The 27,638-nt window shown below is 64.2% G+C and overlaps 2 protein-coding genes across 16 annotated transcripts in view; both read right to left on the bottom strand.

Annotated features, from left to right (window-relative positions):
• C2H4orf50 (chromosome 2 C4orf50 homolog) overlaps positions 1-4,983 on the bottom strand; it is an 84,024-nt gene extending 79,041 nt beyond the window's left edge. For all 5 annotated transcript variants that reach the window (XR_011386178.1, XM_070068024.1, XM_070068021.1 and 2 more), the window contains exons 1-2: positions 4,562-4,983; positions 305-604 (exon numbers count right to left, since the gene is read on the bottom strand). Coding sequence is in view for 4 of the 5 variants with exons in the window: in XM_070068024.1 (XP_069924125.1) it covers positions 305-604; positions 4,562-4,983 (722 nt within the window). In the remaining variant the exon portion in view is untranslated. The remainder of the gene's footprint in view (positions 1-304; positions 605-4,561) is intronic.
• Positions 4,984-6,504: 1,521 nt separating this feature from the next.
• The window catches only part of JAKMIP1 (janus kinase and microtubule interacting protein 1), a 136,424-nt gene continuing 115,290 nt past the window's right edge, over positions 6,505-27,638 (bottom strand). For 6 of the 11 annotated variants that reach the window (XM_070068025.1, XM_070068027.1, XM_070068026.1 and 3 more), the window contains exons 12-22: positions 26,794-26,856; positions 25,058-25,156; positions 22,255-22,356; positions 21,605-21,658; positions 21,137-21,202; positions 15,719-15,787; positions 14,493-14,582; positions 13,059-13,262; positions 11,714-11,779; positions 7,619-7,663; positions 6,505-6,640 (exon numbers count right to left, since the gene is read on the bottom strand). In XM_070068025.1, the coding sequence (XP_069924126.1) occupies positions 6,611-6,640; positions 7,619-7,663; positions 11,714-11,779; positions 13,059-13,262; positions 14,493-14,582; positions 15,719-15,787; positions 21,137-21,202; positions 21,605-21,658; positions 22,255-22,356; positions 25,058-25,156; positions 26,794-26,856 (888 nt within the window). In that variant the 3' untranslated portion in view covers positions 6,505-6,610. Of the gene's footprint in view, positions 6,641-7,618; positions 7,695-11,713; positions 11,780-13,058; positions 13,263-14,492; positions 14,583-15,718; positions 15,788-21,136; positions 21,203-21,604; positions 21,659-22,254; positions 22,357-25,057; positions 25,157-26,793; positions 26,857-27,638 lie in introns of all 11 variants that reach the window. The other 5 variants (XM_070068033.1, XM_070068032.1, XM_070068034.1 and 2 more) reach the window with 5 other exon arrangements.

Here is a 27,638-nt window from a genome sequence, read left to right as displayed (position 1 = left end):
TCCGCGGACAGGAGCGAACGTGGGACCCGCCCCAGCGGTGACGGCAGAGCTGCAAGGCCAGACAGCGGTCACGGCAGCGGTCACTTCTGCCCCAGGGGCCTGGGGCGACGCACCCAGAGGAGCTGACGAGAGCAGGGCCAGGCCACCAGCAGGTGCCTAGTGTCCTGCTTCCCCCTTCCTCCCTCCCTGTGGGGGCTCCCGTGGGCTGGACCCAGGTGGAAGCGGCAGGCACAGGGACCTCCGCCCGGCCTGTGTCCCGCGGCGCCCCAGGAAGGTCAGGTGCACGGAAGAGCTCGGCCCGTACCTGCTCCTCAGCCGGCACTCCACGTCCCCGCCCGCGGCTGCCCGGGGCTTCTGCTCCGAGGGCTGCGGCTGCTTCCCCGGCAGGGCTCCTTCCGGCAGGCGGCCCCGCTCCTGGCCGCTGTCCTCCTCGTCTTGGAACACCCAACACGTGTGGATCTGCACGCTGACCGCATCAAACCCATCGCCGCTGGGCGCTCTGAGCACGTAGCTGAAGCTCTTCTCACCTCCCCCGTCAGCCACGGGCTCCATCCCGCGGGCTGATGCGGTGGATTCGCAGGCGGACCGGGGACGTGGAGGTGGCCTTGGAGGAGAGCGGCACCGGTGGATTATTCATGAGCAGCGACTCGGGTTCCCTCGCACCAGCCCCGTGCAATGTGGCCAAGGGCCTCTCGGTTTACAGCCCACCCCCCCCGCCCCGGGGCAGGAAGCAGCCTCAGAGAAAGCACTTGGGATTCAATGCTCAATAAGGCAGATGAGGAGGAACACCAAGACTTCTGGGTTGGGCACCCAGAACCTTCTGATTCTCAGTGGCAAATGGCGCTCGGGTCCACCCCACAGGGAGCCGAGTCCCACTTCCCCCACCCAAGCCCAGTACCCAGCGTACCGAGTCCCATCCCCTACCCCAAGCCCAGCACTCCCCACCCTGGGTCCCACCTCCCCACCCTGAGCCCAGCACCCCCCACCCCGAGCCCAGCACCCAGCATACTGAGTCCCACCCCCCACCCTGAGCCCAGCACCCCCCACCCCCAGCCCAGCACCCTCAACCCTGAGCCCAGCACCCCCCACCCTGAGCCCAGCACCCAGCATACTGAGTCCCACCCCCTACCCCGAGACCAGCACCCTACACCCTGAATCCCACCCCCTACCCCGAGCCCAGCACCCCCCACCCCGAGCCCAGTACCCAGCACATCGAGTCCCACTCCCCACCCCGAGCCCAGCACCCTCACTCCAAGTCCCACCCCAACCCCAAGCCCAGCACCCCGCACCCCGAGCCCAGCACATATGTATGGAGGACCCAGAGTTCACTAGGGTTAGACAAAGGGATTGGGAAGTGAACTCTGCCTCGGGGGTCCTCCCACGCCTTGTCTGGTCCAATTCTCCCCATGACCCTGACAGTGAGTGTTCACGTGACCATTGTACAGGTGGCAAAGTGGGCGTTCTGGAAGGCGCAGAGCCTGGCCAGTCCCCACAGACGAGGCGGTAAGTGGCACAGTCCAGATTCATATCCAGGTGTGACTCCAACACCAGAGAGCGTGTGTCCCAGCACAGGTGTGGGACATAAAGACCGCAGGGCAGGGGAGAGCTGTCAGGGGCCCAGAGCAGGGTGTGTGGGGGGAGCTCAAGGCTGAGACCCCAGGAGAAATGAGGAGTCGCAGCAGCGGTGGGCAGAGACCCACCAGGGGCGGGACCCCCAGGCCACGGGCCCTTGTCAGAGGCAGGACAGGTGAGAGGGACGGAGGGGCCAGGTCAGCTGGCCCCATGGGCACACGGAAGGGAACGTGGGGCCCAGGACACAAGACGGTGTGGGCCACGTCCACGCAGGCTCTCAAGGGCTTTGGTGTCCGTCCACGGACACTGGGGAGTCCCTGGGGTAGTCAGAGCCGGGAGGTGCCTGGTGACACGTCACTCTGAGCCGGGACAGTGAGCCGCTGCAGGGCGGCCGGTGCAGGAGCAGGCCAGGGCACAAACCGGAAATAAGCAGCTCCACTGCCCCTGCTCAAGAGGAGACGGCCCCGCCTCTCCCCTGGGGCATTAGCTGTGGGGAAGTTGCAGTTCGTTCTTCATCCCTGAACCACACTCCGCCCCCAGCATCCAGGACACCCTGGGCAGGCAGCCTGGGGGCTCTCTTCTCTGTAAAGTGGGGAGTTTGCACGCAGCCCCCACAGACCTCCCGCAGACGCCAGATCCTCTCCAGGTGGTGCCTGATGCCTGGCAGCAGGCACAGGCTACGCACACGCACGTACTGTGCGGCTCAGGAAACCACATCAAGAAACAAGCGGGGGGGGGGGAGGGCACGGGCAGCGGTTAAGCCGCTGTTGCAACGCCGGCTTCCCATCTCAGCACGCCTGGTTTCCAGTCCCGCCTCCGCTCCCCGCCACCTCCCTGCAAATACACACCCTGGGAGACAGCAGGAGACAGCTCATGTACTTGGGTCTCTACCACCCACCTGGGAGGCCCGGATGGAGGGAGCTCTGGGCTCCTTCAGCCTGGCACACTTGGGGAGTGAACCAGTGCATGAAAGCTCTCTGCCTTTTTTTTTTTTTTTTGACAGGCAGAGTGGACAGTGAGAGAGACAGACAGAGAGAAAGGTCTTCTTTTGCCGTTGGTTCACCCTCCAATGGCCACCGTGGCCAGCGCACCGCGCTGATCCGATGGCAGGAGCCAGGTACTTATCCTGGTCTCCCAAGGGGTGCAGGGCCCAAGTACTTGGGCCATCCTCCACTGCACTCCCTGGCCACAGCAGAGAGCTGGCCTGGAAGAGGGGAAACCGGGACAGAATCCGGCGCCCCGACCGGGACTAGAACCCGGTGTGCCGGCGCCGCAAGGCGGAGGATTAGCCTAGTGAGCCATGGCACCGGCATCTCTCTGCCTTTCAAACAAATGAAAATAAACTTGTTTAAAGTCTGTGCCTGCTCAACTCAGACCCACACCCACCTCCACATATTCCCTATCTGCAGCGGGCTGACTCCACATGGAGGGGGCAGTGGGGGAGCCTGGGGGTGTGGAGGGCTCACCATGAATGACTTCTTTAGGAGCTAAACAGTGGGGACACCAGGATAGAGGAGCGAGCCCCTCTGTCCCAGGCTGCCTGGGTTAGAATCCAGTCTCCGTCGCCTCTCAGGGGCACACATTCTTCAACTTCTCGTGGAAGGGGGGGGGGAGCAATCAACAAGCCGACCTATGCAAAGCCACACACACGCCGATTTGGGGATGGGGTGGGGGGTGGTGAAGACGGTGCCTTTGGCTGCTGGGGCTGGCGCCTTTCGCCACGTGCTTGCCCCGTGACCCTGGGCAAGTGACTCACTGATCAGCAGAGATGGGTAGCAGCCCGCCTCCACCCCACCCCAGGCTGTGTAGGGACCTCGAGCCCCTGGAACACGGTCTGCAAGGGCCGCCCTACAGCAGGAAGACTGACGGCTGAACAGCATTGCTAAGAGGTCAGCGGGGCTGCCCAGGAGCCGTTTCTGGGGGAGCAGCCCCGAGGGGAGGTGCGTCCTGCCCCCTCCCCTGTCAGGTAAGCAGGCAGCCCAGGCTACAGGCCCCAAGCCTGGCCAAGTGTCATCAGGCTCTCCTAGGACAGGTAACCAAGGAAATGGAGGGGGCATTGTGGAATGTCAGGTTAAGCTACCCCCTGCGGCACTGCCTTACCCTATGGCCGCTGGTTCACGTCCCAGCAGCTCCACTTCCCATCCAGCTCCCACCGGAGCGGGCAGCTGCCCCACCCAGGGCCCCCCAACCCTCCCCCAGGCCCGGCCAGGGCGGGGGCACACTCAGCAGGACCAGGAGCCCAGCGTAGGCTCACTCCAAAGCAGAGCTGGGGACTTTTTTTCTGCCAGGGGCCGTTGGCTGTCGATGGCATTCGTGGGCCACACAAAAGGATGAGCTGGAACTGCAGCCTGCTGGGAGTGACCCAATTTCGGGTCTGGGCGGGGCCAGGGCAGCAGTTCCCCCGCCCCTGCCCTGAAGGCGGCAGCCCCAGCGCAGCCCCAGCCCCTGCCTTTCCCAGGCTCCAGCGTCACACGGGCACCGCAGCAAACACACCCACGGCCAGTGGGAGGCCCGGCGTGGGGGGCCCCCGTGGGGCAGCCCTGGCAGCCACAGGAGGACTGACTCGTCCCGTTGTGCCCGAGACTTTCCCAGTCTTGAACCTGAAAGCCTCAAAGGCCTGGGCAGAGCGCCCCCACCCCTGCACGCAGTCACCTGGCCCCTGGCCCCCTCGCCCGGCACAGAACGGCACAGTCATAGCACTGGTGCCCTCAACCCACAGGGGACAGAGGTGCAAGGGGGAGAGTGTACCCCACGTCTGCCGGCTGCACTGAGGGCTGGCGGGGCCAGCGACTTTCCAGGGTCTCCTGGGAGACAGTGGGTGGGGAGCGGTGAGGCCTCCCCGCCCTTCTTTCCGAGTGAGGAAGTGACCGCTGGTGAGGACGTGACCACAGGTGACCATGGGCCACTTCCACTATGTGACCTGCTCCCCGGGTAGCCACAGGCGCGTCGCTGGGAGGCAACCACCAAAGCTCTGGGGGTCGCTGCTCACCTGGGCACAGACGGCTGCGGATGCAGCGTGGCGGTGCAGGAGTGCTGTGGCCGCCACGGCACTGGGGCTCCCTGGGGACAGCGGTTGCAACCAGGCTGGCTCCTGGCAGGGCGCTGGCAGCCCGGGGCTGTTGCAGGAAGTGCTGGTCCTGCCAGGGACACCAGCAGGGTCACTCCTGTGCTTGTCTGGGCTTGTCCGGGGGGCTTCATCCCCCCACACCTGTGCTGTCCACTGGGGGGGACCAAGGAGAATGACCCTGGCCCCAAAGACGGCTCCCACCCACAGGAAGTCAGTGCTGCGTCTCCCCCGGCAGCCTTGGGCACCAAGGCTTGTAGGGGTCCTGCCACGGCGCCCACGGACGACTTCTCATGAGGTGTGGCCCAGGAACTGTCACTCCTGCTCCCCCACAGCTGCCGGCACATCCCGATGTCACAGCAGGAGTGGCCGCACAGGGCTTCAGGGCCAAGGCCACTCCCACCCCTGCCGTCCGAGTGGGAGCGGAGCGGGCAGACTCCGCCCTTCTCCTGTGGAGGGGGGCAGGAGGCCCACAGTGCTGCAGGCCCCCACAGGGCACCCGCCACTGCGGGAGGAGATGGGGTGGGGGTAGGGGTCCTGCTGGCGGGAGTCAGCACAGCCGGGCCTCCGCAGCCCTCGCCGGCCGCGTGATCCTCACTCCCCACCAGTGTCTTGTGTGGTTTTTTAGCCAAAGACTTCAGTTCATTGATACTTGGTCATCGCCAGGTGTTGGCGGGTCCCGGGGGCTGGGGTGGCGGGGCGTGGGGCTTGGATTCCAACAAGAACGAGAGCTTCCTCGCGGTGGCTCTGCTGTGCGCTGGCCTCTGGGCCTCCCACCGGGCGGCAGTCCCTTCTCCCGCTGGGATCTGGCCTCTTGTGGGGCCCCTGCCTGCCCCACAGCTTCCCTCGGTGGCTTGGATTTCTGTCACCTTGGTCGTCTCCCAAGGTTCTACTCATCGGAAAGCGCCGGATTGCTCCTTCCACGCCGGAAACACAGAGCAAGGCGCTGCCCGCTGCCCGCGGCGGCCCTGCCGCGTGGATGCCGCTGTCTTCCTCCTGCTCGGGGTCAGTCTCTGATTCTCTGTCTGCTCGGGTTCCTGGACTGTCACGGTGACAGCAGGAGCCGCCTGCCACAGTGACAGCCTTCCACCCACGGCAGCTCGTCTCCTCCGGGTCTCCTCCTGGACTGGAATTCGGCCAGCTGAGTCCGGCCCTCCATGCTGCACCCGGTGCCCAACACGGCTCCCGACTCACTCAGGGCCGGCTCCCGGGACAGCATGGGCCCACGTCACCTTCAGCGTCTCTTGGAGGTGACAACCAAGACGCACGCGGGGCCTGGACGGTGGCTGCGTTGCTGTCTAAATCCTCGGTCCACCTGGCCCCAGGGACAGCCATGCTCTGGGCCTCTCGCTGGGTCCTACCACAAGACTGATGGAGCCCTCGCGTCTCCCGAGTCCCTGGGGTGGGAGGGCTCCAGCTCTCGCTCTGGCCACCAGCTGCTGCCGAGCCCAGCTGCACACGGGCTCCCTGGCCGGGCTGATGGGGCTGGGACCAGGGTTCGGATCACAGGGACATGTGCGAGTCGCTCTGCAGCCGTTCCTGGGTGGACAGGGCACGGCTCGTGGGGATTTATGTACACAGGGCAGAGTGCGTCTGTGCTCAGCGGGACACGCACCACGGCCGGCGAGGCACGCGGTGCGGGGGACAGGGACAGGGACGCGGGCCCGGCCCCGGTCACGGTGGCGGCTCTGTGATCCTTGGTTTCTGGTAATTGCACTTAAGTTTCCTGGCGCTCGGTTCTCTGGCCCTGCTCAGGCTCCGGAAGGGACCACTGCTGGGACACAACCCCCCCGCGGGTCCCTGCCACGCGCTCACGGCTTGGGCCAGCTGAACCCAGCCGAGCACCCGGCGGGCTTCCCCCTAAGGCTGTCGTCAAATATGCGTGAATTCTCTTTGCAGTTTCTGGACCTTGATTGAGGAGCTCGAGTTGCTGTTGGATTTTGGTTTCAGGGGGGTTGGGGTGGCCGAAAGGGCTCAGTGCATTCCATAAATTCTTTTTCTGTCCTGTAAGATGAAAAAGCTAACTTGAGATGCCACACAAGACAAGGGTTCCAGTGGCTGGAGGAGCCCCGGCTCACCCGTCCCCGCCCACACCGGGGACTGTCCTGATCCCACAGCTGACCTCCTGAGGGACCCTCCCAGGCGATCCTGTCACCTGTCGCCCGGGCCCCAGGTGCCCCCACCTCTGAGCACAGGGGACCTGGTGTAGCTTGTGCTCTGAGACCCAAGGCATCCCAGAACCCATTCCACAAACACCCCCCATCCCAACACTGCAGTACAGAAGGTTCTAGAACAAAGCCCTCATGGCGCCAGCCTCAGGGATGCCCAGGAGGACACCAGGCAGGGGCCCGGCCTTGGCACTCAGCCCCGGGCATCCAGGCAGCTGGCTGGATTCGGGGAGCGGAAGCCTCGAGTCTGGGGCTCCGAGCAGGGACTCAGGTGACAGTGGGTGCCGGGGACACAAGGGCCCCACAGTCACAGCGGGATCAGCTCTCTGGATGCCTTCAAACTGGAAGCTTCTGAGCATGGTCACTGAAACCAGGCCTGCGGGCCAAGGACAGGGCCAGGGCCGGGCGGCTTTGCACACGGGCTCCCTGTGCGTTCTGCACCCAGGTCACGTCTGGCCTCGTGAGCCCCTCGCCCAGCCCCCTCCAGGCTCTGCAGACCCTGGCCCCCGGGGAGCCCGCTGCTCAGGATCCTGCAAAGGGCGCCCTGGGCACAGGCCACAGAGGGCACCAGCAGCTGACGCCAACCTGGAGGGAACCTGCGGGGCACCCCGGAAGCCCGTGGGGGGGGGGAAGCGGGTGGGCGGCCAGGCCCCTGGTGGGGGGAAGCGGGTGGACGGCCAGGCCCCTGCCTGATGTTCGCCAGGAAGCTGCCGCCCGGGAGCCTCACAACCCTCAGGGAGTGGCCGGGGCCAGAGCGGGCGGGAACAGACCCTCTGCCCCTCCTCTCTCTCCCGGACAAGGAACGGATACCAACCTGCATCCCCAGCTCGCTGGCGTCGTCAAGGCCACAGAATGAATGCTAGCGAGAAAAACAGAAACAGGAACAGAAACTATAAAATAAGACCAAAAGAAAACGAGGAGAAGAAAGAGAAAAAAGAAGACACGTGTAAGGCGTGGAGCATGGAACTCAGCTACGCGACTCGGGGCCGGGCGGGGGCGGGACGGGGCGGGGGCGGGGCTTCAGGCGCAGGTTCCCCCAGGAGGCCCACGCCAGGCCCTCTGCGAGATGGACATCCTGGGCCAGGACTCTCTGGGTGAGACGCGGACACAGCAGGAGGGCGGCCATGGTCACGGCCAGCGGCTCCCACCAGCAAGGATTGGGGCAGCTGCCACTCAAGGAGCCTCCTCCCCACTCCCTGCAGGGCTTTGCTTCCTTGGTGCCCACGGGGAACTGGTGCCCCTAGGAGCCCCTCCGACACCAAAATCCAAACATCCAAGTCCCTTCCATCAGATGGCACTGTGTCCTCACCCAACCCAGGCCAGGCCTGCTACGTGCACGGCTGCTGCCCTGGGGTTCAGCGTGCAGGACAGGAAGGAGCGAGGCTGGACGCCCTCAGACCCGGGGGTCTCCCAGGATGCTCCACCTGCACTTGGCGGAACCCCTGCAGGGACAGGGGCCGCACGTGATGAAAACCTGCTGTGCTGGGGCCGCCACTGTGGCAGAGGTAAAGCCACCGCCTGCAGAGCCAGCATCCCATATGGGCACTGGTTCAAGTCCCGGCTGCGCTACTTCTGACCCAGCTCCCTGCTAATGCACCTGGGAAAGCAGTAGAAGGTGGCCCAAGTGCCCGGACCCCTGCACCCGCGTGGGAGACCCGGAGGGAGTCCCAGGCTCCTGGCTTCGGCCCGGCCCTGCCCTGGCTGTTGTGGCCATTTGGGGAGTGAACCAGCAGATGGAAGATCAATCAATCAATCTCTCCCTCTCTCTCTCTCTAACTCTTCCTTTCAGATAAGATGAAAAAAACTAAATCTTTAAAATCTCCTGCACCACTTCATTCGTCTACTTAAAATGAAAGAAAGCAGGAAAGGTTGACCGTAAGGAAGGGGCAAATCGTACAGGTCACACAGACAGGGGGCTTGACCACGACTGGCCCTGCTCACGCCGGCGCGTGCGACGTTCGCTGACAGATGTCTGAACATGGCCTGCAGGGGCTTTGGGGATGATGCTCACCCAGACAGGGCAACAGCTCCCTGTGTCACTGACCAACAAACCACAGCTGCAGGTGCACTGGGAGTGATGGCTGAAGGGGCCCACAGGGGGAAACTGAGGCTTGCGGAGAGGACTCGCCAGGACCGCCCAGGGGGCTGTGGTGGGGCAGAGTGTCTGGCCACCGAGCAAGAGACGAGCAGGCCACTGACCGTGGCGGCTGCAACCCCGCCCCTCCATCGCAGGCCCGCGGCACCCAAGAGACCGTGCAGGTGACAGGCAGTGTCGTGGGAGGCTCCTGGTCCTACGCCCTGGCCAATACTCCTGCCTCCGGAGCCCCCTTCGAGGACAGCGGGAAGAGACAGACACTTGCTGTGGGAAGAGTTCATGGAGCCAGGAGAGGTACCAGGGGTCAGCAGGGGTCCACGCCCCACCAGGACGCAGCTTGTGTTGGCTTCTGCGTGTGCCTACCCCACTGATATTTAACCTTTCGGTCCACAAGAACAGCAGTGGCCGTGGGTGAGCCCGTCTCACGTCTGCTCACAAGACTACCTTGGGAGCCATCCTGGGCAGAACCCCGGGGCCACACAACCTCTCTGTGCCTGGGCCGAGAACTCCCAAGGCAGCCTCCACCTAACGCCATCCTTACGACCACCCCAGGAAGTAGGCGGTAGCAGCCCAGCCCCTGGTGGGAAGCCAAGACCTGAACCCCACGGCTCACCCCAACCCCGTGGCCAGGCCACAGTGGGTCGGCCTGCAGAGCAGTTTGCAAAGCCAATCAGCCTTGTGGTCCCCGCAGCCCTGGGAGGCTGTGGGGAGGGGCCTCCGGCAGACGGAGGCTCTACAGGTGCACCCAGGGACAGGTGAGAGACCCAGCCCTGACCCCTGGCCCCCAGCCGTGCCCCCAGCTGCCCCCAAGGGCACCCATGTTGTCTGGGACAGGGAGGCCCTGAAGCTGCAAGCAGCAGTGAGTGGAGGGTGTGGCCAACTCGGAGCAGAGGATCCACCACCAGCCCTGGGGCAGCCCTAGGGGCCGCCTGTGGCTCTGTCCCCCGTCCTCTCCCTGTCTGTTCTCTCTGTCTCTCTCTCTCTCCTGTGTTGACCCCTCCAGGACAGCAAGGGCCGTCACCCATTTCTGGACAGCCCTGGGATGTGACTTCCAGTGGCTCAGCCCCAGGCAGCCTCCTCTCCCACAAGAGCAGCCCGGGCTCAGAACCCAGCAGTGTCCCGACACCCCAGGGGCTGACTCCAGGTTGTTCCCTGAGATCTCAGTGGGGCCAACTCCTTGCTGTGCTGGTCACACCCCAGATGGGGCAGAGAGGCCACCCCTGAGCCCACACGGACCTCCCTCTGCCCAGGGACACACCATCACCGCCTCCCTCTGCCCAGGGACACACCATCACCGCCTCCCTCTGCCCAGGGACACGCCATCACCACCTCCCTCTGCCCTGGGGACACGCCATCACCGCCTCCCTCTGCCCAGGGACACGCCATCACCGCCTCCCTCTGCCCAGGGACACGCCATCACCGCCTCCCTCTGCCCAGGGACACACCATCACCGCCTCCCTCTGCCCAGGGACACGCCATCACCACCTCCCTCTGCCCAGGGACACCATCACGGCGCTGCCCTGCCCTCTCTCCGATTGTGTCCTGCACAGACGGCCCACTCAGCCCTGCTCCATCTTGGATGAGGACAGGAACACAACTCGGTCCCGTGCTCGGGGACTCACGGTCAGCCGTGGCACAGGACGCACCAGCACCACGGCAAAGCGCTCTGCGTGGCAGGCCCTGAGCACACCCATGGAGTCCCGGCTGTCCCTTCCCAGCCGTGGGACAGGGACACACATCCTGCCCCGCCTCAGCCGGGGCCTCCTCGCCTCCCGTGGCCCTGAGAGCTCCGTGGGCCGGGGTGCCCGTGCTTGGGGGGGCCGGCCTCCTGTACCTCATCTATCTTCTGAAAAGGGTGCCTCGTGCTTCCTAGTGAGGTGGAGTGCTGGGGTCAGGGGGCTTTTGTGGAAAGACACACGCACAGGCGCGCGCACACACCTCATGCTCACACACATCTCACATGAACACATGTGCACACATCTCCGCACTCACGTGTGCAGTCTCTCAGCACACATATGCACAGATGCTCATAGGGGCACGTCTCATACACACACGTGTGCACACATCTCACACATGTCCACACGCATCTCACACACGCTCTCACACGAACACACATGCTCACATGTGCACATGCATCTCACGTGCACCCACCCTCACACGCATGCTTGCACATGCACGTCACACACACATGAACACGCGTCTCCCACAAGGCTCACATGTGCACACATATTTCACACACGTCACACATGCTGTCAGGTGCCGTCTCACGCACACGCACACACTCACGCCTGCAGTGCAGAGCCATGGAGAAGCAGCATCCGTATCAGAGGTATTGAGGGAGGTTTTGTGTCTGGGGAGGGGGAGTGGAGGGAGGGCTGGCGACGGGGTCTCTTTTCTGGACATCATGGAACGGGCAGGGAGAGACCCACACTAACGTCTCATGGACAGAACCCAGACAGCCCCAGCTTTAATCAGCACCCGGCACCCAGTACTCAGCACCCAGCACCAGCACCTGGTACCTAGCACCTGGCCAGCACCCAGCACCAGCACCCAGCACCAGCACCTGGCACCCGGAACCCAGAACCAGTACTCAGCACCCAGCACCAGCACCCAGCACCAGCATCCAGCATCCAGCACCCAGTACTCAGCACCCAGCACCAGCACCCAGCACTAGCACCAGCACCAGCACCCAGCACCCAGCACCAGCATCCAGCATCCAGCACCCAGCACCAGCACCAGCATCCAGCACCAGCACCAGCACCAGCACCCAGCACCAGCACCCAGCACTAGCACCCAACACCAGCACCCAGCTACCTTTTCCTCCAGTTCCTTCAGGTGCCGCTTCTGCAGCTCGAGTTTGTCCTCCAGCTCTCGGATTCTCTGAAACACAGCGAGTCGCATGTCAGCCAAGGCGGGGACGCAGCCCGGCGCCCATCCTGAGGGCCCGGCCCGTCGAGGCCCTGCCCCAGGTCACCACTCCCCCAGAGGCTCCTGTTCCGCTTCCCTCACCAAGGCGGGCCTTGCCTGTCCCTGACGTTCTTGGAACTAGAGTCACGAAATGCTCACTCTGAAGAGGAAACCTTAGGAAACGCTATCGTGCAGACTGACGAAACACCAGGCGCGCCGCGCAGTCTGGTTAAAGACCCGGTGCCACGTGAGTCCGGTCGCGTGCTTTATCCCGTTAACTACCTGGAGCCTGAGCGCTGCAGGCGGGAGGGGAGGGCGGGGTGACAGCCACGCCTCCAGCACCCACGCCACCCCCACCCCTGTGCCACAGTCCCACTTAGCACCAGGCACCAGGATGGCCTCCACCCCGCCTGCTGGGGACAGCTGGTCACTGCCCTCGGCACGTCGGCCCTGCTCAGCGGGCTCAGTGGCCACTCCTCCCCGGGGAGGCACCGACCCGCGCCGGGGCCTGTTGTAGTTTGCCAGACGCACAGGATGGGAAGGGTGTTCCAGGCAGAGGGAATGGGGCGTGCAGGGGCCACGAAGCCCACCTGGGTGTTTCTAACATCACCCATGAGCTGTAACTCATCACGCCGGGAGACATCACCCCAAGGCGTTAATCAGAAGTTAAACATCGGCCTGCTACAGACCGAAGACTTCCGAGTCCTGCCTGCGGGGCTGGAAGACAAGTCTGTGGGCCTTGTGTGCCCTGCAGGCCCACATCCCCCACCCCTGCCCTACGATGTTGCGTGAACGCTCCGAGCCTCAGTCTTCTCATCCAGAAAACGGGCACCCTATTGCCCACCCCACACAGGCCGCATGAGATAAAGCAGCTGCTGTCTGCCTTCTCCTCTGTGGTCCAGAGCCTTGGATCCGGCTCCCTCTGCGCCCGGCGGCACATGAAACCCACGGGAGCCCCCGGATCGTGGAGTTCACGGGGGCTTTCGGAGGCACGCCGGGCCCAGCATCCAGGCCCCATGCGCAGATCAAGGGCTCCCCCAGCGCCTCCCGGCCATGCAACAGGAGGGGGCGCTAGAGAGCGGGCCAGGGAGCGCAGTGCAGAGCCGAGGCCGGCCGCGCACCACGCCCATCGCCCCTGCCGGGTTGCGATGGCATCCCCGCCAGGCCGGCCAGCTGTCCCGCGCGCGCGCGCCCAGCACGCCCAGCACGCCGAGACGCCGCTCCGAGGGGGCACCGTGCGCGCCCGCCTCACCTGCTGGGCCTGCTGCAGCAGCTCCATGCGCTCCCGCAGGATCTGGCTGTCGAACTCGCGGCTCTGCCGCAGGATCTGCCGGCGCACCTTCTCCACGGCCGCCTGCAGGTCCTCCCGCTGGCCCGGGCTCAGCGCCTCGCTGGCCCTGCGCCCCGGCTCCTGCTGCAGCGCCGTGTACAGCGTGGCCTCCAGGTCCTGGATCTTCTGCGCGGCCCAAATGACACAGACAGCTGAGGTCACCCCGGGGGCCTGGGGTCGTGAGGAGGCGAGGCTGCGGCGCGGAGTGGGGGGGGGGGGGCGGGCGGGGCGCCCAGCACCACAGGAAGTGGGCGGGGACCCAGCCCGTGCCACTGAGAACCTGCTTTGCTTCCTTCGACCACAACAGGCAAGGAGGCGTCACCTTCCCTGCAAGAGCGGCTCAGAGAGGTCAGAGGTGGGCAGCTTGCTTGACCTTTGCCTTCCAGGTCATTCTCCAACACCTCGTTTCTGACTGCAGCTGTAACCCAGGCTGAGAGACAATGCGCCTAAGAGCCTCTTTTTAGGTGCAAAGCCAATGTGTTTTCTTTCTTTCTTTTTTAAGATTTATCCACATCTCATTTGAAAGGCAGAGAGACAGAGATCTTCCATCTGCCGGTTCACTCCCCAGCTGCTCACAACACCTGGGGGCTGGGCCAGGCTGAAGCCACGAGCCCGAAACTCAATCCAGCTCTCTCGTGGGGGTGGCAAGGGCCCAGGTGCTGGAGCCGTCACCTGCTGCGTTCCAGGGTGCACACGAGCAGGAAGCTGGGGTGCAGACCGGGCAACTCCAAGACGAGGAGCCGGCGTCCCAGCGGGCAACCGAACCACGCCCCAAACGCCTGCTCTCGGGCAATGGTTTTTAACGACCGATGCCCAGGGCAGAGGCCTGCCCAGCTCTGCCTCCAGGGAGTGGCGCGGCACTCAATCCTCTCCACCCAACTCCGCCCCCCGCCCCTGGGTGCCTGGAGCATTAGACATTGAGGGTGAGGCCCACTGGCCCTGAATGTCGTCCCATTTGGCCCCACCAGGAAGCCCAGAGCCCAGCTGGTGACTCCAACCTTCCCTTTGCTTGTGTCAGCTCTTTGTCCTATGGAGGGAATCCCACCTTGGGGTTTTAAAGGACCAATAAATCTGCATCCGGAGACGCGTGAGATTCTTCTTGTTCACCCCCAGTGACAGCTGATTTAATGAGCAAGTTCAAAGAGGCCATCACGGTGGCTCTGACCAATTTGGAAAACCACGGTTGACGTGGACCAAGTGGTCACACGCATGGCCGTTCCAGAGACAACAGGGCCATGCACACATGTGGGCTGCTCCCAGGCCGGTAGGCGGGCCCTGGACACGTGGTCCCAGCCCCCAAGGGAAAACCAGTTGCTAATGTGGACCCTAAAGAGCCAAAGTGTCAATCAAACCCACTTCTGGTCCTACCAGGTAAGCCTGGTCAAGGGCTTGCTTCCTGTAGTCAAGTTCCTCCTCCAGGTAGCCCTTCTGCCTGCTGAAGAGGTCCTGAAAGACAGGCGGTGCAGGACCGGGGCGGGGTCAGGTGGGGGAGCCCCTGAGGCCGCCCCCACTCATCCCTCTCGCAGAATCAGAGATGCTCGCGGGCGGTGGCCATGGTCCTCCCAGCATGCCCCACCTTGGTCACCTTGGTCACGGCACTCTGGTGCTGTGGGGTGCCCGACCACACCAAAGCGAGACCTGGGTCTTAAACCTAAACTTCAGGGGTCTTCCCAGGTTGCCAGGGCCCCCCCGGTGGTCCTGACGCTGTCTCAGTGGCTCCCAATGTGTTCTTCCTCCTACCAACCTACCTCACCCCGCTCCTGCTGGGTCCCACAAAACCCCTCCATGCCCGGAGCCCCCTGGGGAATAACCACCACCAGGCACCCGAGGTGCCAAGCCTGGGAGAAACCGGGGTGGAAGTGGCTGGCATCAACGTGGAGTCACTTTTTGAAGTCTTAACCAAAACCAGATGGATAAAGCAGGGATGTTACGTGGGAGGGATCTCAGGCAGGCGCACCCGACAGCAAGAGATGCCCACAGAGGCCACCGCAGCGTCACACACAGGTGCAGACAGGACACCTGCCCGGCAGCCTCCTGCTCGAGCCAGGGCTGGCGCCACCCTTGTCATCGCCCCGGGCAGCCCAGAACCACTACTCCCAAATCGATCAGCCGAGCATCCTTCTCCCCCACCTTGAAACACTTCTTCCTGCCTCCACCTGCTTAGATTGGCCCATGGCTTCCTGCCTGCGGCCATGCACTCCCGGCCCTTCCTCCTGGCCACCGCTCTGTTGCTGGTTAGGGAGACCGCGGCCATGGACCTGGCACCTCTCCCTGCAGCCCAACCAGGCCCAGGGCACTGAGGACAAAATCAGGCTCCTGGGCCTGCAGAATCCAGCCCTGCCTGCCTGCTGCCTCCTTAGCCACTGGGCCCCGTGCCTTGTGACCAAGCTGCCCTGCGGCCGGCCGGCTGTCCAGACCTGCTCGGCCTGCGCTGGCGTGCGCTGTGAGCCTGGAACCCAGCAGGTCGCGTCAAGTGAATAGTGAACGGAGACAAACATGGAGAAGAAGCAGGAAAAGGCAGGCCTTCCCTGAGAGCCTCACCCAGCTCTTCCCGCCCGCCCCCAGGAGCCTGCACCTGTTACCTTTTCCTTCTCCAGGTCCAGCATCTTCTGGGTCAGGGCCGCCTCGGTTCCCTCGATTTGCTTCAGCCACTAGAAAACAGGGGGCGGGGCCAGGGCAGAGTGAGCGGCGGTCCCCGTGGGGCACCGGGACTTCACAGCCGAACACACGTCGCAGCTTCGTCAACGGCAGGCGCTGGCTCAGCAAGGCATGGAGTCACAGATAGACACACGCAGGTGGCTGTGGTTGTGTGTCTGCGGGTCAGGCTTGTGTGCCCAGGGCACGCACACACGTGGCCTGGGAGCGTGGGAGGCTGTGAGTGTGCGTGTTAGGAGCTGACAGCACCGGGGACCTCCTGGTGTTGAAGGTGTCACCCACGCCTCCTTCTCGGACCCCCCATGGAGCAGGCTGCAGGTAAGCCCACGGAGGCTGAGCCGAGTTCCCTGTCCAAGGTCACGAGGGCGGGAAACCCAGCCCGTAGGACTGCACAGGCGCAGCCTGCACCCAGCCAGCACAGGTGCACGTGAGTGGCCCAGGCGAGCGAGGTGTGCAGGCCAATGAGAGGCCAGAGGGTGTAGCACGCAAGGGGCGGGGCTGTGCATGGGCGTGGAAGCAGGTGAGGCTCAGGCCCGTGGTGGGGCCGGGCACCTGGCTGGCAGGTGAGGGCCGGGAGTGGTCGCCTCCTTCTGGGCAGGTGCTGAGGCTGGTGCAGGCACTGGCTGTCTATGAGCAGCACTTCTGCCAGACGGGGGAGGAGATCTACGTCTCAGACCCCGGCTGTGGGAGGGGCCCCCAGCGGGGCCGTGTGGTGATGGCACAAAGAGGGGCTGCCCTCACCTAACTGTAAACAGCACAGCCTGGCCCGGGGCTCTGACCCTATCCCCCCAGTTCCTGGCCCCTGCCAATGGCCCCACTGCCTGGGCCTGGGCTCTGACCCCATCCCCCCAGCTCCTGGCCCCTGCCGATGGCCCCACTGCCTGGGCCTGGGCTCCGACCCATCCCCTCAGCTACTGGCCCCTGCTGACGGCCCCACAGCCTGGCCCTGGGCTCTGATCCCATCCCCCCAGCTCCTGGACCCTGCTGATGGCCCCACAGCCTGGCTCTGGGCTCTGATCCCATCCCCCCAGCTCCTGGCCCCTGCCGATGGCCCCACGGCCTGGCCCTGGGCTCCGACCCCATCCCCCCAGCTCCTGGACCCTGCCGATGGCCCCACAGCCTGGGCCTGGGCTCCGACCACCCATCCCCTCAGCTCCTGGCCCCTGCCGATGGCCCCACAGCCTGGGCCTGGGCTCTGACCACCTATCCTCCCAGCTCCCTGGCCCCTGCCAATGGCCCCACAGCCAGGCCCTGGGCTCTGACCCCATCCTCCCAGCTACTGGCCCCTGCTGATGGCTCCACAGCCTGGCCCTGGGCTCCGACCCCATCCTCCCAGCTCCCTGGCCCCTGCCGATGGCCCCACAGCCTGGGCCTGGGCTCTGACCCCATCCCCCCAGCTCCTGGCCCCTGCCGATGGCCCCACAGCCTGGGCCTGGGCTCCGACCACCCATCCCCCAGCTCCTGGCCCCTGCCGATGGCCCCACAGCCTGGGCCTGCCCCTCTTGTTCTGTCTCCCAGGGAGGTCCCTCCCTTCCCTGCTCTCTGGCCCTGATCCCCACTTCCACCCCACCCCCGTGCACCTGCCGCCTCTAGCCCAGCACAGGGGCTGGCACACATCTGTGGCATGAAGGGGGTGTGAGAGCACAGGGGTGTGGCATGGGCGTGGGGAGCTCTCCGCAGAGAACAAGAACTGGTAGAGCTGTGGCCCCCAGGCTCGCCCCAGAGCGGCCCCTGAGCCAGCGGCTGCAGGCGCCAGCGGCACCTCCTTCCGCGTAGCCGAGAGAGTGTGCGGCTCCTCGGAGCAGCGAAGCCCGCTTCTCTGATGGGAGGGCAAACGCTTTCCATGTTGAAGACGCTGATGCGGTCGGCACAATGACCACGATTCAAGTGGGAGGGAACTTGGCCAATCAGGAGAGCCGAGCGCTTTGGCCGTGGAGGCAGGGAGGTGTGCGTGCCACACACAGGGAGGGAAAGCTAGCTGGCTCCTCCCCAGCAGCCAGGAGAGGGACGCGAGGGCCGAACACGCCATGGTCTGCGTGCCAGAGCCAAGTCCCGCGTCCACCCGCAGAGTCCAGCAGGCACCCGAGCCCGGGAGAAACCCGATGTTCTCGGTTCTGCTCCCCGCCCAGGAGGGAGCGGTCCTGGGATGGGGGAGGGGACGCTGAGCGCCCTCTCTGAGCGGCAGCTGCCAGGCAGGGGCCTCGGGGCCAGTCACAGCCCAGACGCCAGCTCTCCACACCCTCGCTCCCAGGGCTCCACGGGGCAGCTGGCCACCAGGCGTCTCCCCGCGCTGATGCATCTGGCAGAGCAGCGGAACACGGCCCGAGTGCTTGGGCCCCTCCACCACATCCCAGGAGCTCCCTCGGGCCCGGGCAGAGTGACCACTGGTCCCCCAGCTGTCCCGCCAGAATTCTGGGGACCCCAGCTCTGCCCCCGAGCCCAGCAGCCCCCACTTTCTGAGGCACTCCCAGCACCACGGCTCACTAGGCTAATCCTCCGCCTTGCGGTGCCGGCACACTGGGTTCTAGTCCCGGTCGGGGCGCCAGATTCTGTCCCGGTTGCCCCTCTTCCAGGCCAGCTCTCTGCTGTGGCCAGGGAGTGCAGTGGAGGATGGCCCAAGTGCTTGGGCCCTGCACCCCATGGGAGACCAGGAGAAGCACCTGGCTCCTGCCATCGGATCAGCGCGGTGTGCTGGCTGCAGCACGCCCACCGTGGCGGCCATTGGAGGGTGAACCAACAACCTTTTTCTCTGTCTCTCTCTCTTTCACTGTCCACTCTGCCTGTCAAAAAAAAAAAAAAAAAAAAAAAAAAAAAGGCAAGTGGGGGCCTCACTCCAGACAGAGCTGACCACACAGGGAGCTGCTGAGAGCAGGAGAGGAGAGAGCTGGGGGGCGGGGCTGGGACGCCTGCTCTTTGTGGGCAGGGGGAGCCCGTGCAGAAGGGCTTAGCACGGAGACCCCGGCAGCGTGCAGGGGCTGCCCCCTGCAAGGCCCTGAACCTGCTGCCAGCCGTGGCCCTGGCCCCCAGGGAATTCCAGGGGTGGGGTCGCAGGCACTCTGCCTGCTCCACAAACAGCGCCAGCGGCCCCAGGAGCCTGACCGCACCAGGTAGCCATCTGCTCCATCTAAGCAGGCCGTGACCGGGCCCAGGCACCAGGCTCTCTGCGGTGTGGCTCCCGCAGACCTGGGGACCAACTCGCTGATGCCCTGCAGTTAGCGAGGGGTGGGGCTGAAAGCCAAGCCAGGAGTGGCCTCCCTGATGCTGGGGCCGGAGCCCTGGCCGCTCTGCACCTCCACGGCCTGTGGGGCCAGGCTCAGTGCTCCACACCAGGGCTGTTTCTCAGTGAATGTCGGGGTGCACATTGAAAAAACACTCTTCCCGTCACACTACATGGGCAACCATGTTGGTTTACAATGAAAGTAACACGTACTAAATGTGTGCACGTGCCCAACCTCACACGAGGTACCCACACCTGACAGCCCCAGCCAGCTGTGAGCCCCTCACCCCACTGTGCACTGCTCCTGACGGCCCCCAGCCAGGAGTGAGCCCCTCACCCCACTGTGCACTGCTGACGGCCCCCAGCCAGCTGTGAGCCCCTCACCCCGCTGTGTGCACCTGCTCTTGACGGCCCCCAGCCAGGAGTGAGCCCCTCACCCCACTGGGCACTGCTCCTGATGGCCCCCAGCCAGAAGTGAGCCCTTCACTGCACTGTGCACTGCTCCTGACGGCCCCCAGCCAGCTGTGAGCCCCTCACCCCACTGTGCACTGCTCCTGACGGCCCCCAGCCAGCTGTGAGCCCCTCACCTCACTGTGCACTGCTCCTGACGGCCCCCAGCCAGCTGTGAGCCCCTCACCTCGCTGTGCACTGCTCCTGACGGCCCCCAGCCAGCTGTGAGCCCCTCACCCCACTGTGCACTGCTCCTGACGGCCCCCAGCCAGCTGTGAGCCCCTCACCCCACTGTGCACTGCTCCTGACGGCCCCCAGCCAGGAGTGAGCCCCTCACCCCACTGTGCACTGCTCCTGACGGCCCCCAGCCAGCTGTGAGCCCCTCACCTCACTGTGCACTGCTCCTGACGGCCCCCAGCCAGCTGTGAGCCCCTCACCCCACTGTGCACTGCTCCTGACAGCCCTCAGCCAGGAGTGAGCCCCTCACCCCACTGTGCACTGCTCCTGACGGCCCCCAGCCAGCTGTGAGCCCCTCACCCACTGTGCACTGCTCCTGACGGCCCCCAGCCTGCTGTGAGCCCCTCACCCCGCTGTGCACCTGTGGAAGTAAGCCCGGCCAGATGGACAGGGGCAGGAGACAGCTGAGCTCCACTGCTGTGTGACTCCAAGCAGGACCAGCCATCAGTCTGTCACAACCTTCAGTGCCTCTGCCTGCCTGGGGGGATGGGTGGTGCCAGGCTGGAAGGGACCTGATGAGGACCACTAGGAAAACAGCATCTGAGAGCCTGACTCGGGCGCCGTGAAAGGAGCACAGCTGTACTTAGGACCGCATCCCAGACCAGCGCCCAAGGCCGATCAGGAACGTGTGCCTCACGAGAGGGCCGGAAAGCCAGATCTGCACCATGCAAAGTGCCCAGGGAAGCCGTGGGAAACACAGAAGCCACAAAATGTGTCTGTTGGATGAAGGAAGGAATAGACACTCAATGGAAAAGCAATGCAGTCCACCAGGAGGAAGCACACAGCACACACAAGTCCCCAGGGTCGCCAACACCCAAACAAATGACCAGGAAACAACCACATCGCTTCGTCCCCCACCAGGCCGGCAAAACGCCCGTGGAGGCTGCAGGCATCGCCACGCTACCAGTGCAGAGGGTGACAGGTGTGCCCCTCCTGGGGAGGCCCCGAGACCACTCTCCCCAGCTCTAGAACCTGGCCTGGGGACAGAAGCCAGGCAGAAGGACGCTCCCAGTGCGTGACCGTGCAGTGCCCGCGGCGTGTCGGGGGTTTGGTGACCTGCCGTGTGGCACCGGGCGGAAGGCTGTGGGCGGGGCAGCAGGTGTCCGTCAGCCATCTTAAAGGGCTTTGGGATGCTTAGCAAACAGGGTAAAAAAAATTTAAAATGAATGGCAATTATGATTTCAGCTAAACTTTTAAAAATGGGTGTGGGGGAACCCCGGAAGGAAACAGCCCTGTGGCAGGCAGAGTCTGTAGTGGGCTTCAACTCCTGCTGCGACCTGTGACCCCCTGCACGGCGCACACGCGTGGCTTCCCCTCGGGACGCGATCGCATGCAGGTGCACGTGCGGACGCATGCTCCCCAGCGGGCGAGACACAATGTACAGTTTCTTGTATGGTGCTGGGCGCCGGGACGAGGGGCCAGCAGTGCCACTGAGCTCTACCTTTTCACACAGGGCAAGCACCGTTCCCGCTTGGATTATTGCAACCTGTTCTTCATTCCTCAAATTCTAAAACACAAAAACGGGCAAGTGCATTTGACACGGGTCCCAAACCACGCGGCTCCAGGCAATTCTAGTGGCTCCTCTCAGAGGGCGTCCCCCCGGCTAACAGGGACACGGCCCCTGGGAGCCCCCCTCAAGCCAATCTTATGGGAAGGCACAGTGGCCCAGTCTTGCCTGACTCCACCTGTTCTGGGGCGTCTCCTGCCCTGTCACTCACAGCTCCAAGGAACCCCCTCCTGACAATGCAGACCCCGCCCCCACCCGCCAGGAACACGGCCATACAAAAGCCTTACATTGTACTTATCGGGTCTCTGAAATTAGAGAGAAACTCAAAACAGAACAAAAGTCACACAGGTACACCGGGATCCAAACAAGGACAGGAAACCAGAAACCGGCCGCCATAGTTACCCCATTATCACCAAGGAGATCTAATTTCTTCATAAGTTCAGAAATATTCACATCCTGCAAAAGATTCCAACGTTCATTCTGGGCGAGCCACAAAGACCCACCGCACCTGTTCCGAGCGCCACACCCCACGCTCTCCCGGGGGCACCTAGGATGGGGCCTAGGATGGGGCCGGCTTCCCCCGGCCGCTCCTCCGCCCCCCAGCCCCGCCCCCAGGGACAGAGGGCGTCACCGCAGCACAGACTCTGCTTTCTACACAGGCCCGTGGAAGCAGGTGCATCAGGAGGACAGGGGCCCCGCCAGCCGCCATCACCCCCACAGTGGCCACTGCACAGAACTAGCTCTAGCCAGGCGTGGCAACAAGCACCGTAAGTCCGTTCACTGTCTAATTCCACTGTCGCACCGGCTTCGTGGTGTGGGTGGGGCCACTGCGCTCTCATAGCCAGGGCTTGGGTAGCTGGGCGGGGGCGGGGGGAGGAGGGGCTGGGGTTTGCACTCAGTGGTCTGCCCTTTGAACGTGGCTATGAACAGAGGGGATCTTTGGTGACAGGGGTTCCGTGAAAATGAGCAATCCCGTCAACTGCATCCCGGTCACCGGGACGCCAATCCCCCTCTTCATGGGAGCCCCCCCCCGCCCCCGCCCCGCACGCTACCTTCACTCCTTCCTGGTGACAGAAGAGCTGGAGGGCGCTGCTGCTGTTCTCGGGGAAGGTGGCGATTTGGAGGTTAAAGGCTGGCGACCTCCGCTCTCGCTCCTGGGGAAAAGATGCAGCTTAAGAACGGGACTTGACCGGGTTCTCTACCACTCGCCATCTCCCACGTCACTCGGCGCCAGCCAGTGCCGGCCAGGCCGTGACTAGCGAGCGCACACAAGATCCTTGGGGGGGGAGTAGGAGGCTTCCACGCCGCTCCGTGGCAGCAGCTCTCCTCCGAGTCCACTGGCCACCTGCTAGGCTAGGGAGAAACGGTTAACAGGTGTCGCGAGGTTACCTGGGGCAAGACCAAGACCACAATAAAAACAATCGCACTGGATTTCAACAGGGATGGAGGCCGCTGACCGTGGCACGTTATTCGGTGCCAGGCACGTCCCCGCCCCAACGCCACCCTCCCATTGGCTCGGTTCTGTACGCAGAGGGGCAAGGCGGGGCCAAGACCCCAGCCCTAGCCCCTCCCCTTTCTGGAATAATCTGCCTGCTGGGACTCCACCAGCACTTTTGGGAACCACGCTAACAGGACCCTCTCCCTAGCAGACCCCACAGTCAGATCTCAACGGCGAGGGAGGACCAAGCAGGAGTAGTTACAGAAGGGGCGCCTGGTAACGAGGCTTAAATGGCGAGTTGTAGACAGGCCGGGGACAGCACGGCGGCAGAGCAGTGCCCTGGTGGGTCTCAAACGTGTTTGCTTCCCAGAGCCGACTGGAACCCGCTAGCTCCGCCCACATGAGTCGGGGCGCGTGAGCAGAGCAGGCTTTTCCAAACCATGCCTTTTGATAAAACCTCTTGTTGGAATTCCAGTACGATAAAAACCACGTGCACTGGGCCAGCCACCCCAGCAGAATCTAGCTTCAGAACCCAGGGGCTTCTTTCACAACACAACTAGGAACCCCACCGAGGGGCCGGTGCCGTGGCACCGTGGGTGAGGCCACCCCGAGACACTGTCAACCTACATGAGCGCTGGTTTGAGACCTGGTTGCCCTACTTCCGATCCAGCTCCCTGCTAATGGAGGGAGCTCCCTGGAGGTGGCCCGTCCACCTGGCGGCCCTGCCACCCACAGGGGAGACCCAGATGGAGTGCCAAGCTCCTGGCTCCAGCCTGACCAGCCCCAGCCATTGAGGCCATTTGGGGAGTGAACCAGTGGATGGAGGGTCTCTCTCTCTCTCTCTCTCTCTCTCTCTCTCAACTCTGCCTTCAAAACTAAAGAAAGAAATCTTTAAAGGAGAAATGCAACCCAGAGGAGTGTGGCAGGCAGGCGGGCAGGTCTTAAGCTGCTCCTGGGAAAATCTGAGAAAAGAGCGGTGGGGGGGGGGGGGGGGGAGCTGCGGGTTTCATTAATTCCCACGGAGCCCCGACCGGCGAACGTCAGCTGGAAACGGCCCAGGGAGAAAAACCTCATTTCCCTTCTCCAGCGAGAACGGAGTGTGCCACAGTTCCGTCCAGAGACGCCTTCCTAGCGGGAACACGTGCACAGGAAAGGGATGGAGGCAGAACACTGGCTTCCCAGGGCTCCGAGGGACAGTGCAGACGCAACGGAAACTCTAGTGAAGCGAGTGGCACCCGTGGGTTCTCCAGAGACAGAGGCCTGGGGACGGGCTCCTAGCGGTGGCTGAAGCCCGACAGCGACCTCACAGACGTCCGTCTCTGTGGCACGGATGCAATGCTTAGGTCACAGGCAAGCAAGCATTGAGTGACACAGGAGCACCTGCTGGCGGAAAGACTCGGGCCCGGGCCCTGCCGACACAACCAGCTCAAGCCAGGAGGAGCAACGGAAACCAGAGAAGCCACAGACACAGCGCAGGTGCTGGCTCTGACCGGGGTGCCACACATGCCACGGCTCAGCTGGGGCGGGGTGCGGGTGAGCCGTTACGGACACATCACGGACGCGAGTGTTGTCGGAGAGGCCGACGGCTTTGAACCAGAAACAAAAAAAGGGTCCTGAGGGCCCGTGAGAGCAAGGCAATGCGGCCACACACAGGGGCGAGGTCCCAGCCAGAAGCAAGGGGGCCGTGGGCCTCGCTCACGCATCCCACTCAGCGCCCTGGGGGACACGCCTGGGACGGGGACAGCTCCCCATCTCCCTGCAGGAGTTCCAGGTGCAGGTGAGTGACAAGCACAACACTTCCGTAGCTCGGCACCGCTGGGATGCCTGGGTCAGAGCGGCTGCGCGAGGCCGGGAGCTGCCTCAAATGCCTACGCAAATGCATCCTCCACCCTGACTCCACTTACCTGGATGTGGGAAAACGGGCCCAGAGCGCCACGAAACAGAGCACAGGCCCTCGCTGGCCAGGTGAGACCTTGCTACTTCAAAAGGTGAGAGCTGCCGCATGCAAGATCACTTAAAAAGGTGTGTGACTGCCTGCACCAGTGCCTCCGCCCGGGCTGCGGGACGCACACCGGGGGCCATGCATGCAGGAGAGTAGTTATGGAAGTGGGACACAAATAAAAAAGGCAAAATATTGCAAAAACAAATTATTTTATTAAGTGCAAAACAAGCCGTGGGCAATCACTCCGGCAGCTCTGGTACATGTCCACAGACCGGTGAGCGCTCCCTCCAGAACACATTAAGGCAGTGAAATCATTCTGAACATACAGATTGAAAAAAAGAAAAGAGAAAGGAAGCAGCTAGAACACGCCCCTCTCCACATGCGCGAGGACAGCGGGGCTTCACACGAATTTCAGTTTGGGCTCAAATAGGAAGTCTGCTCCGTGGGAGAGTTTACAACAGATAGAATCTCTTACTTCCAGCTCTAGCACTCTGAACTCTAACAGCTCGTTCTGATCCTTGGCGTCCTGCATTTCATTCTTCAGCTGGTTCTCTTCCAGTTCCAGTCGGTAGATCTAGGGCGGAGACACCTGCGCATTAGCAGCGGGCAGGAGGGCCCGTCTCTCGCCAGGAGGCCGCCGGCGGCGGGGCGGGCAGGCAAGGGGCCGATTGGGGGCCAGAGTGCGGGGCAGGCACTGCAGGCCACCTGGCTGAGGAGGGTGGAGGGTGGCAATGAGGAGGGCGCAGGCAGGGCCAGGTTCATGCCCGGAGCCCCAGGCCCAGTCCAGGGGACGGAAGCTCCTTCCGTATTTGCTACAAGAACGAGTGAGGGGGGAATGGAGCCTGCGGCTAGGAAGTCCCTCCCCCAGGGCCAAAGTGCACAGAGCAGGAGTGCAGCACTGCCGCTTCTGATCCCAGGCCTGCCCGGGACTGTTCCACCCGACTGCCCGATCAGCCCGGGACAGAGCCCCAGCTGGGCAGCGCAGGTGCGCCAGGTCCTCCTAAGTCCCCACCAGCCAGGGGACAGAGTCCCAGCCGGGCAGTGCGGGGGTGCTGGCTCCCCCTAAGTCCCCATCAGCCAGGGGACAGAGCCCCAGCCGGGAAATGCAGGGGTGCTGGCTCCCCCTAAGTCCCCACAGCACTTCTCCAGGAAGCCAGAGGGCAGCAGCTTCCCCAGGGCACAGAGCAGTCCGGGGAGGGAGCCTAGACTGCCTGGCCACCACGAGGCCACAGCAACGCAGCCGGTGGCAGGGACGGTGGCAGAGACGACGCAGAAGGGAAGACCTCGGCTACGTCCTCGGGGCACTCTCCTGGTCACCATGTCCTCCCCCCTGCCTCCCCCTGCCAGAGGCACGACCGGAGTGGGGCTCGCTGCCGGGGTGCTCCCACCCCAGGGACTTGTGGGAATGTATGAGGGTGCAAGAGTTCTCTGCGACAAGGCCGAGGGGGCCACCACTCCCACCCACAGGGCCCCTCGCACCACAGAGGCTGGGACCCCCCGCCACAGTGTCCCAGATGCCACTGAGAACCAGCCATGGCCGCAGCTGGCCAGCAGCAAAGCAGGACCGGCCGAGGCCTCCTCCACAGCAGGGAGGCCAGCCTGTGCAGTCCTGGGTGCTTAGAAGCGAAGCCTAGCCTAGGTCAGCCCCACGCACGGGCAGGTCCGTGGAGACAGGAAGCAGCCTGGAGGCTGCCGGGGGACAGAGGGGTGGGCGCAGGCAGTGCTGCCCATGGGCGGGGTCTTTTCGCAGGTGGAACTGCATCGTGGTGCTGGCTGCACGGCTCTGTGCAGGAGTCAGGCCGAGTGGCGCTGAGTGGCGGTAAATGGAGGAGGAGTGACGCTGTGGTCGCAGCACCACGGGCTCAGACCTCACAAGCCCTCGGCGCACTCCGGGAAGCCCCACGCACACACGGGGAAGGCCACTGGGCTGAGGGGGCCTGAGGGCCAAGGGCAGAGAAGGTTCTGGAAATGCAAAGCACGGCAGGGCAGCAGGAAGGCCCGTTTCGGAAGGACAGGCCAGCCCCGGCCAGCCCCACAGGGCACCCAGGACAGTGGTCTACACCCGCGGGCCCCTCCAGAGGACAGAGCCAAGATGCGAGTCCCGATGCGGGTGAGGTGAGACCCAGGCACTGGGAGTGGGCCGGGCAGGCCGGGCTGGCCCCAGGCGGTGGGAGCGGGCTGGGCGGGCCTGGCCGGCCTGGGCGTCCATACCTTTTCCAGCAGGTCCTGGTTCGTCCTGATGAGAAGTTGCTTCTCCTCCACCCACTTGGAGTCCTGCGGGAAAGCACTGGGTGTGTTCACGCTCCGGACGCCATGGGCCCGGGGCCGGCAGACAGCATGAGGAAGGTCATAGCCAGGACAGTGGCTCTCGGACCCTCTACAGCCGTGCACGCGCAGCACCGCTCCTCTGCCTCCTCGTGCCCGCACTGTTCTCACTCTCCCCCTTACGGCATGGTGCTAAGGTGGCCGGGCTCACACCTGCACCCCAGGTACCCATCACGGCCACCCTGACACCCACCTGTCATTCCGTGCCCTCTGCCTGTGACCCCCTCCCCACTCTCTTATGTGAGTTCATGTAGCCTGCACACAGCCCACGCCCAGCAGACACGGGAGCAGGTGGCGGCTAGGCGGAATGCAGGTCTCCTCCCTCCCCCCTTCCCTCCCGCCACCAGCCAAGGGCAGAGCCAGGGCTGGGCCGAGCCCCTCCCCAGGTGACAAGGCCAGGCAGGTCCAGCCCTGGCCTCCATCATGCTGCAGAGCCAGGGCGCCGCGTCGGAGCCGGGAAAGGCCCTGGCCACCTCTGGGCTCCCTTCTGCCTAGCATTCCCCACCCTGCCCCGTGGCTGTGCTGACCCCGAGTGGGACCCCCGAGGCTGGGAGGCCCCACTCACCCTCTGTCCTGGAGGACCGAGTGCCATGGGGCTCGCGGCTCTCCCAGCAGGAGGCGGGCCGGGCTTGGCTGTGCCGGGTCAGCTACTGAGACATCGCAGATGCGCCTCGAGCCAAGGCTCTCAGAAGCCTGGAGCCCACTCTTTTCTCCCGCCCTCAGACCACCCA

Source organism: Oryctolagus cuniculus, chromosome 2 (genome assembly GCF_964237555.1).
Source record: "Oryctolagus cuniculus chromosome 2, mOryCun1.1, whole genome shotgun sequence".
Classification (NCBI taxonomy): domain Eukaryota; kingdom Metazoa; phylum Chordata; class Mammalia; order Lagomorpha; family Leporidae; genus Oryctolagus; species Oryctolagus cuniculus.
Note: the sequence above shows the minus strand (reverse complement) of the source record. Positions and strands in the feature narration are given on the sequence as shown.